The 10695-nt window shown below is 36.6% G+C and overlaps 1 protein-coding gene across 1 annotated transcript in view; it reads right to left on the bottom strand.

The window, feature by feature from the left end:
- Dthd1 (death domain containing 1) overlaps window positions 1–10695 on the bottom strand; it is a 73831-nt gene that overhangs the window by 5735 nt on the left and 57401 nt on the right. Inside the window, exon 9 of the mRNA XM_021211329.2 lies at window positions 349–406. Coding sequence (XP_021066988.2) covers window positions 349–406 — 58 coding nt within the window. The remainder of the gene's footprint in view (window positions 1–348; window positions 407–10695) is intronic.

The following is a 10695-nucleotide window of genomic DNA, read 5'->3' as shown; positions in this document are numbered from 1 at the left end:
CTTGCTGCTTTTAATATTCTTTCTTTATGTAGTACGTTTGGAGTTGAACAGTTTTACAATACTGCAAAACAATAGGGTATTTCCCAACTTGAGAAATTTCTTGCCATTTGAGCAAAATACATTCTAAAGCTCATATCTCTATGAGTTTCAATGTATGTTTAACTATACGTACATTTGCAAATGCTATTTTGGATTATACATACATCAATTCCCAAAGAAGTGCATTGGTAGAATTTCAAGCAATGATAGTGTCATTTTCTAATTTCTTTTATATAAAAGTACTCAGGCATATGTAAACTATAAAACAATAAAAAGCAGTATGACAAGGACAGAGCCAAGAGTCCTTACCTATAGGGTCTGTAGAAACTCTTTTGGTGCTCTGTGGACGGTTAATTACTTTTTCATGCTGTTCAGAGAAAGGGAAACAGAATAAGAGGAGAAAATTACCTGCTGTTGAACAAGATACAGTCTCCACCCAAGACTCACCATGTTTACAAGATGCCATTTGCATGCCTTGCAAATTTAGACTTAGTGTGTATGTGAACGTTCAACAGTTGTCTTCCTGTGATAGGTCAAAGGACAGCAACCCAAATGTTTCAGGAAATTCACACTTAGTATTACACATTTAAGTATTTCCATAGAAACCACATGGATTCCAAACAAATTTAAAATTTAAGATCATTAAAATTAAAGTTCATATAAATACATGAATATTAATAGAATCTACATGGACTAGGCACTGGACCATAACATTCAACTCATGACTTGGTATCTAGCAGAGAATCAAACCTTGGTTTCAGTGAATGAAAAAATGAATGAATGAATGGTGGATATAAAGTGTACATAAAACCAGTTAAATTGTTATGTATGTATGTTTAAAACTAATATTTTCCCAGAATTAATTACATAGTAAGTCATTACTTTGTGAAACTACCTGAAGAACAGTTTGTACACAGTTATTATGGAAGAGTGAAAAATGGCACAGGGCATGAAGCAAAAATATCCTTGATTGAACAACTAATTATAGGATGAGACACAGGGTTCCTGTGGAGGTTTTGTCACCCCAGTCTCTGTGAATATATCACAAAATCTTGATCACAAAAGTTCATTGCAATTTCATTTGTAATGGCATAAACTTTAACTAACTAAGATGTTCTTAAACAATTGAAAACCAGATTGAGATTATGAAAAAAATGTTTACTAAAATATAAATGAAAAATAATTGAAGGATTAAAAAATGGATAAAGTTAAAACCTTCAACAGCTTCTAAATAGAAGTGCTATAGGGTGTTATGATAACTACATATTCTGGTTTCTCTTACAACACATTCTTGAAATGACAGATTTATATTTTCAAAATGGAAAATATTATTAGTGATTGCTATAGGCATTACTGTAAAGAGATCTTTGTTGTAATTAACCAGTCCCATACCTTGATGGTGTGATGGGTATGTTACTTGTCAAGCTACTAAATGGCACAGAGCTACTCATAAGCATGGATGATGTCATGTTCCTGGCTCTAACAGTAGAGTGTAGTCGTGTATGATGGGACTCTTGAGGAAAGTCAAAGAAGGCATATGTCTGAATTAACTTTCTAATTTCCTACACATCTAAAAAGTTTTCCTGTACTTTTTCTTTGTGTTCTAACACCAAGGTAGAGTTACACTGCAACATCCCAAATTAAAACACAAACAAACAAAACTACTACCTTACAGCAATGATACAAAAATGATCAAATATTAGGTGTACTGTGACACATCCTAGGTACTTAATACAACATGGTCACTGAATCTGAAATCTTATTTTGAAGGCATGGTTTTCATACAAGTTCTATGGAAGAATATAAAACTTACAGCAAGAAGTTTCAAGAGGAGAAAATTAAGCAACGAGTGTATGTTCAAGTGTACTGTACTTTCACACTTCAACCAAAATCAACTTGGATGTATCAGCTATGTGATAGACTTTGGAAAAACTGATATATAAATGTCAATTTATTTGTCTTTTTAACTTAGCTTATATGTATGCTAGTGCTGTGTGTGCTTGTGAGAATGTATGCACACAAACATGCTCAGGTGCTCTTTGAGGGTTTGGTGTTAGATGTCATGGAGTCAGAGTTACAGGTGTCTGTGAAGCAAACTATGTAGGTGCTGGGATCTAAACTCTGTTCTGCCTGATTAAGCAGTAAATGTCCTTAAACACAGAGCCATCATGTCAGGTCCATACATAATACAATAGAATCTGCCTCCCTATCAAAGGGTATTGCATGGGTGAGGCCATGTCAAGACGTTGGGATCAAATTACTTTCGCTATACATCATTAATTTTTTTTTCTCCTCCCAATTCTTCTTTGTTAGAGATTTCTCATAGTATATTGATGCATTACAACATTTCTAATGCTTAAATACAGAGGATGTTTTACACATATATCACATACCCTTCTCATGAAGGACTATCTTTTCATTTCTTTTCATTTTTGAGATTATGGTTACATTTCTCTTTTCTCTGACTAACCAATAACCCCTTCTGTATACTCCTTTCCACTCTTCTCCAAATTTATGACCTTTTGTTTAATTAATTCATATAGTTATTGCATTTGTTTTATTAATTCATAGTTATTGCATTCATATATTGATATACATACATATCCCCTAAATATACTTTTCTCAGTATTTATAATATAACTTGCCTATGTATCAACTGCTCAATCCTGAAATTGTAAGAGATTTTTTAATGCTACCTTCCTTGCCTTGTTCTCCCTTGCCTATGTTTATCTTCCCATCCACTCCCTGCGTGGTTTCTACTGGTGCACACAGTTCTTGGCTATATGCTACTTTGCTTGGAGCATCACCTTTGAGCTTTCTGGAGTCCAGAATTGCCCCCAAGCCAAGATAGACGCTGGATGCTTTCATGCAGTCTTTTTTCTAATGTCCTTAGAAGGTCGCCCACACCTTCTTCTTGCAAAGAGCCAGCTCTATTTCCCTACTTTATGTTTCTTCTTTTTCCTACTCAAATGGTGCCATTCTTTTACCTCAGCCATCTGTTAAGGGAAGGCTTATTAATGTTATTAGTAAACTTTCTGTATGTTAACCTAGTACATTTTGGCATGTTGAATAAAACTTCTTTATCACTTTCAACTTTCATGGCACATGCAAATTGCTGAATATATCAAAACCTGGCTCTAAGTTTTCAAAACTTTTCTTTAATACTCTATTCTGTCACAAAAGAGAATAGGAAGAGTTATATGGCAGATTTTTACCTCCCTATAATCCTCTTAATTACACAAAATAAAATATAAGTAATTAGGATATGTACAGGTATGACATATTTATGTTATTTATAAACCCCCCTCTCATGAAAAGAAGTTTGAAAGAACTGAAACGAAAATCGACCCCTTGGGCTTGAGAGGATTAATTGCTTAGTTTGACAGTTTCTATTGTCAGGATTCCAACCATTGCCGATATTCTTTCTATCCTGCATAAATATAATCTTCTTACTGAATTCTTAAAGTTACTAAAGAATTTAATCTGTGAATTGAGTTGCTTTTCTTTGCAATTTTCAACAAACTGACATAAAGGTGACATAGAAGCATCTGTTAAACTCTCCAGCATTATGTCCCTTAGTACCTCTTGTTTTCTCTCTTGTAGGTCCTGTCACTGTGCAAGATTGATCCCAGATCCATGTTGACTTTTCTGTTTATGCTAATTATCTTTGTATGTTGGCAATCACAAACTATTTTACTTGTTGTAATTTAAGGATATATTTACTTATAAATATATGATAGATAGGTAGGTAGATAGATAGATAGATGGATGACAGTTATTCCACTATTTTATATATCCTAGAATTAATTCCTTCTAATTGTTACACTTTTATAACAATGAAATGAAGAGAGAGAGAAACCTTAATGTATTTTAAGTGACATGTCTCAAGGCCATTCTTGACACATATTGCATACTCAGTAGAAATCACATGGTTTTGGAGAAATGGCTGTGATTTTTGCATGTATAATGGGTTTTTACAGTGCTAACATTATAATATAAAGAGTATTCAAAATTCTGTCTCTAGTTACAATGTAAGCAAAGGCTTGGGTAGAGAGAAATATCATTTCAGTCAATGTCACTGTTGCAGAGTAGCATCATGCATAGCTACCCTACACTGTGTCTCAGAACAGCCATTAGGTATTGGAGAACATATAGTTTCTGAATGTACTTGGTCTGGAAAAAAAAAAACCCTCAGCATTTCAATGTCAGCCAGGACTTGTACTGTACTATAGAGGGGCTTATGATGGTATGCTTACTAGCCAAATCAGTATCAGTAGAGAACCACATGGGTGAGAAAACAGGGAAAAGCAATGCAGAGCAAGCAAGAGCCCAGTGTGGGCTGGCTTTAGTGACATCATGCTTGGTGACATCATGCTATCCTTGCATCTTTCCTAAATGATTAAACATGGGTAGCAGTCAAGAACAGAGAAAAGATGATGGGGATGAACCAAGTCCAGCATCTACCACAATTACTACTAAGACCTAATAGGAATCGTTAAAAACGAAAATTTCAGAGAAGCTAATTCATTATCCCATACACAAATACTTTAAATGGTTAAGTAGAAACAATAAAATAAAAATAGATCTTTGAGTCCTGGAGAAATAATCTATTTCAAATTATACCTTGGGTGGTAAATTAATTTTGAACGCATCTGTGGCAATATTGATGGAATTTTAGTAAATGTACAACTAATAAATGCTAAATTTATCTTATTTAGTTTCTACTATACCACAGTGTAGGAGTCACTAGAGAAGAATATGTTTTATTAGAATGGCATACTGAGATCCTTCTTTTGAGTATCTGATTAGCAATAGACCAAAAGTGTATCTAATTAGAATTTGTCAGGATATCTTTAGCATGGGAGTTTATAAAAATCAATTAAAACACCATAATTCAGTTTTGTCATTTATTGTTGTGGGAGTCTGAATGAGAATAGTCTCCCTAAGCTTATAAATTTGAACACTTGGTCTCCAGTGTGTGGCTATTTGGGGAGGAATAAGAGATGTGGGCTAGTTAGTTGAAACATCACTAGAGACAGGCAGTTAGCTACAAAGGCTCAACCGCTTTCTGCCCAGTGTGCTCTCTCTTCCTCCTGCGTAAGGAATGAGATCAGAGCTCTTGGCTGCCGCTTCAGCTGTATGCCTTCATGTCTTCCCTCTGCCCTCATGTACACTGCAACCCTCTGACATTGCAAGCCCAGTTAAACATTGTACTTTATAAGTTAAACTGCTCATAGTGCTTTAACCACAGCGGTAGAAAAAGTAACGAATACAACTGTTTAGTATATTTAGTTTGTGGAGAAGATTCTTTAATAATGGGTATCATTTGCATTTGAGTACATTTATTGTAGCATCGTTATAAACTATCTTATTTTATAACACATGGCCCATATTGATTTCTTAATGGCTTTACATTATAGGCAAGTTAGAGAGAATATTAATCAAAAAGCATTAATCAAATATTAATCTGTTATGAAACTAATGCTAACATAAATTCTACTGTATTTGTAGTCTCGTCATAACTGTCAATTACATAACTTATCAGAACTGTCATTATTTCATTCCAAAGATAAAATGATAGTGTGACTAATCGCCATGCCTATTTCAGACATGTAAATTCACCAAGGCGACATGGCTAAAATCATGCAAAACTAGACTTAAAACTCTAGTCTCTTTAAAACTCCAAGTTAGGAGATAATAATGTTCCCTTATTATGATATTAGTCAATAATTTTGATTAGCAACCATGTACTAGGAGCTATTCTAAGAAGTTAAGTCCTTTCATCTATGCAGCAAAATATAGTTCTGTGTGTCTCTCATGACCTCATTATTATGTATGCTTTACAAATGAAGAGAACAGATTTAAAGAAAGAAAACAACTTTGCCCAAAATACCCATTTGAAATAATAAATATACCATTCAAGCTAGTATCAAAATAGAAAGTCAGATCCCATACTTATAACTGTAAGATAAAATTTGCATATAAAATTAATATGACTTTTCAAACACACCGGGAGAGGGCATCAGATCCCATTACAGATGGTTGTAAGCCACCAGGTGGTTGCTGGGAATTGAACTCAGGACCTTTGGGAGAGCAATCATTGCTCTCAACTGCTTTATTCTAGCACCTCCTGCACTGCATCCATCAATCATTCATGCCAACCTTGCTTCTCCTGACCACAAGATGGTATTAGATGGAGCAAAGGAGCCCAGGTCCTGGCTAGTACTCATTCACTTATGACCCTAAGTGAAGTAGTCCATCTTTTTTCCTTTCCTCACTTAATAAGAAGGGATAATAACACCTGTTTCCATGTGACATTGAAAGGAGTCATTGAATTATAACATGTTCCCTTAAAGCAATGCATAGTGTACAACAAAACGCTCAAAATATTACCAGCAATTAATTATGGATTTAATTACTACTTCTTGCCTATTTAAAAGGAAGTTCACTTGTATAAACAAAAAGAAACTCTATCTAAAAATAAGTGCAATTAAAACAAAACAGCATTGCTAAATTCTGCTACTAGCCAAGATTTCTGAACCTGAGAGCAATTCTCAGCTAAGAAGGGAGTTTTGCAAGTGCTGGAGACATTCACACCAACCACAAGATCAGAGAAAGGAACTAAAAGAAGAACAACTGGCTCACTATGTGTCTGTATATTGTTTTTTTTATTTGAAGATAATTTATATATAAACTTGAGAAGTAAATGAAACCACTACCAGTAATTCCAAAGGTTGAGGTCAAGCATTGGGTAAAATAAACATCCTTTTTATTTTCGGGAATGACATCATTCAGTGTAAACATGTATGGGTAATGTTTGTGTGTTTTGAGCTCTAGAGAAAAATTGAATGGCGTGGGAGTAATCAGTCATTAAGAGAACTCTACTCTTCTAAATCAGAGGAAGTCAGATCTAGCCTATTAAAGGGATGGCTACAGTGTGCTCATTAGATGTATGAACTTTGTCACTATCTGAATAGAACAGAAAATGTAACCAGCATCACATAAGTGACTAAGCCTTAAATACCAACAAGAATATGGAAGGTTGTTTCTGTTGTAGGAGCTGAAAATCTTCAGGTGAACAGATTAACTACCATCTAAGACTCTATTCCAAAGCTGAGTTCCAACCACAGCACCCACCAAAGCATCCCAGATGGCTCAAGATTTATCAAATACTCCCAAAGGATCCCACAAGGGATTTGAGAGACAACTTGTTATTGTGGTGGAAGTGGCAAGCAGAAAGTACACAAAGAACTGGCTTATTCGAGGCACAGGTAGAGATGATAAAGAAGAATGCTTTCCTAGCTGCCTTGGCTTCTGTAGCATTGTGTTACTCAGCTACAATATCTAAATACGTCTTTTCTTGAGTTCCAACTGGAAAGCAATTATGATACATCCTACTTCCACAATGGGCTTAAGGACCGATTAAATCTCTGTCTATATGTTATGGTTATTAGGTTGGTGTTTTATGGAACTCTTAGCAGTGGGAGTAAGCATGCCCCTGACCCTTTGTTCCTAGCCTTGAGACTCTTTTTCTCCTATTGGGTTGTCTCACACAGCCTCAATATGAGGGCTTTTGCCTTGTATTTTTGTATCTTGTTTTGTCTTGTTTGGCTGTTGTCTCTCTGTTGCCTGCTCTTCTCTGAAGGAAAATGGAAGGGAAATGGATTCAGCGGAGAGGGGAGGTAAAGGAGATCTGAGAAGAGTAGAGGGAGAAGAAACTGTAATCAGGATGTATTATATGAGAAAATATGAATTCTATTTTCAATGCAAAAGAATGAAAAAGTAAAAATGGTCAATCCCTCCTGGAGGGGATAGGGTAGGCTGGATTCAAAAGACAGTGGCAGAAGCCAAACACACTGATTAGATCCTATTAGGATCCTATCTTTTACAAGTCAAAAGACAAAGAAGAAGAAATCCATCATTGCACATAAAACAGAAGCTAGCTGGAACTCAGTATGAAGGAGCAATGGCATTGCAGCCAGTTTTTGTCCTCAACCTTTAGAAATGTGCTTGGAAGTATTTATTTGTAGATAAAATTATATGATATATTTTATTTGCTTTAAAATTTTCAGCATGAAGAAACAATACCGTCAAATCAGGGCATAAAATGATGGGAGAAATGCCCACAAAAGTTTATTCCATGTATTTTATTTTCTGTATTTTGCTGCACATTTATGTGTTTATGCCCAAGCACACACAAGGATTTTTAAATAAAGACATTAAAAGACACTAGCATGAGCTAATATCCTGGTGTTGTTGTGATATAGATACTCTGATGAAGCTATAATCAGCATAGAACTTCCTGACAGCCAAGGAGGAGAGGCTGTGCACTTACAATGAAAGGAAGTGCCACCACATGGCAGGGCTTCAAGGCCAGCAAGAGCCTACAGTCAAGTAAGCTCTCCAGGGAACAAAATGTCAGCAGAGTTCAGAATGCTTTTTCTTTTCTTTTTCTTTTATTTTTTTAAGTCAAGGTAGACCTCTAAAGTAGATATATTGAGCAACTAAGTTTAGAAATGAAAGCAGTGTGCTAGCTACCCATGTGGCAGTATCTTGAATCCTCGTTTCTGTTTAGCTTGAATTATTCTTTTTAAGCCTAAATATATTTCTATGCAGCAGATTTTATTCTCACTTCTTCATTTCTTTACCAAGGTTTGAAATTGTAAAGTGAATTTCATTCTATCTGAGGCATTAATCTGATTATGGTTTTGACAATAAGAAAAAATTCAGTACTCTATTAAAAACTGCAATGAAACATATGTTAGTGTATGTGTAGATAATTTAGTTATAGTTACTGTTCAGAGTCTATAACCAAATTTCCTTAATTTTGTTTCGTAAATGTAAAGGTTTCCCTAAAGAGGTGACAACAGATCCAAGGGCAAGAGTAATTACTGATACAATAACTTAGGTCAAGTGACTCTGAAGTGGCCATGATTATAATGAGTAAGCAAAATGGAACGAAAGATGTTTCTTCAGGGCAAGGTATCTTAGAAAGTCTGTAGGAGTAAAAGGATGGGGTCCCATATGAGAACCTTAGAAAGAATTATAAAAGTCATTGATTTTAGAGAAATGCCATGCTCTCAGTTATATAGATGCTGGTCTGGAGTAGAAAAGGGCATTGGTGATAGGATTGAAAACTGGTACAACCACATTGGAAATCAATCTGGAGGTTCCTCAGAAATTTGGAAATAGATCTACCTGAAGACCCAGCAATACCACTCTCGGGCATATACCTAAAAGATGCCCCACCATGCCACAGGGGCACATGTTCCACTATGTTCATAGCGGCCTTATTTGTGATAGCTAGAAGCTGGAAAGAACCCAGATGTCTCACAACAGAAGAATGGATACAGAAAATGTGGTCCATTTTCACAATGCAATACTACTCAGCGATTAAGAACAAGGCCATCCTGAAGCACATGGCTGGTACTAGAAAATATCATCCTGAGCGAGGTAACTCAAACCCAAAAAGACATGGATGGTATGTACTCACTAATAAGTGTATATTAGCCAAAAAGAGTGCAGAATACCCATGATGCACCCCACAGAACTCAAAAAGGGTAACAAGCTGAATGGCCCAAGTGAGGATGCCTCAATCCCACATGGGAGGAAGAAGAAAGCAATCACAAGGGGAATGAAGGGAGGCATCTGTGTGGGAAAAGGAACAGGGATGGGAGGAGGGGAACATGATCAGGTATAGGGGGTGGAAACAGGACTAAAACCCTGAGGGCTAGCAAAAAGAATGGAAATGGTCAACCTCAGGAGGTAGGAAAAGAAGGAATGCTCTAAAATGTACCAGAGACCTGGGAGGAGAGAAACTCTCAGGATTCAAAGAAACATTTCATGAAATGCCCTACAGTGAGGAGAGAGAACTTGTAGAGTCCACCTCCAGTAAAAAGACAGGACATCAAGTGAAGGGGAGGGGTTGGCCATCCCACAGTCAAAAACTCTGACCCAAAATTGTTCCTGTCTGTAAGAACTGCAGGGACAAAAATGGAGAGAACCCTGAGTGAAGAGTTTCAGAAACAGGCCCAAAGTGGAACCCAGCTCAAGAGGAGGCTGCAAGGCCCAATAGTATTGCAGATGTTATGATGTTCTTAAAAACAGGAGCCTAGCATGACTGCCTTCTGAAAGGCCCAACCAGCAGCTGAAAGAGTCAGATGCAGATATTTATACCCAACCAATAGACAAAAACTGCTGACCCCTGTGATTGAATTAGGGAAAAGCTGTAAGAACCTGAGGAGGAAGGTAACCCTGCAGGAGGACCAGAAGTCTCAATTAACCTGGACTCCTGAGATCTCTCAAACACTGAATACCAACCGGGCAATATGTACCAGCTAATATGAAGCCCCCAACACATTTACAGCAGAGAACTGCCTGGTCTGGCCTCAGTGAGAGAAGATTCACCTAACCCTCAAGAGATTTGAATCCCCAGGGAGTGGGGAGGTCTGGTGGGGTGGAAGTGGGAACATCTTCTTGAAGACAGGGGTGGGGAGGAATTATGGGCTGTGGAATAGTCAGAGTGTGAATCGGGAGAGGGATAAAACCTGAATTGTAAAAAAGAGAAGAGAAGAAAAGAGAAGAGAAGAGAAGAGAAGAGAAGAGAAGAGAAGAGAAGAGAAGAGAAGAGAAGAGAGGAGAGGAGAGGAGAGGAGG

The sequence above is a fragment of the Mus pahari genome, chromosome 13 (genome assembly GCF_900095145.1).
Source record: "Mus pahari chromosome 13, PAHARI_EIJ_v1.1, whole genome shotgun sequence".
Classification (NCBI taxonomy): domain Eukaryota; kingdom Metazoa; phylum Chordata; class Mammalia; order Rodentia; family Muridae; genus Mus; species Mus pahari.
The sequence above is the reverse complement of the archived record's forward strand: the minus strand, read 5'-3'. Positions and strand labels throughout refer to the sequence as shown.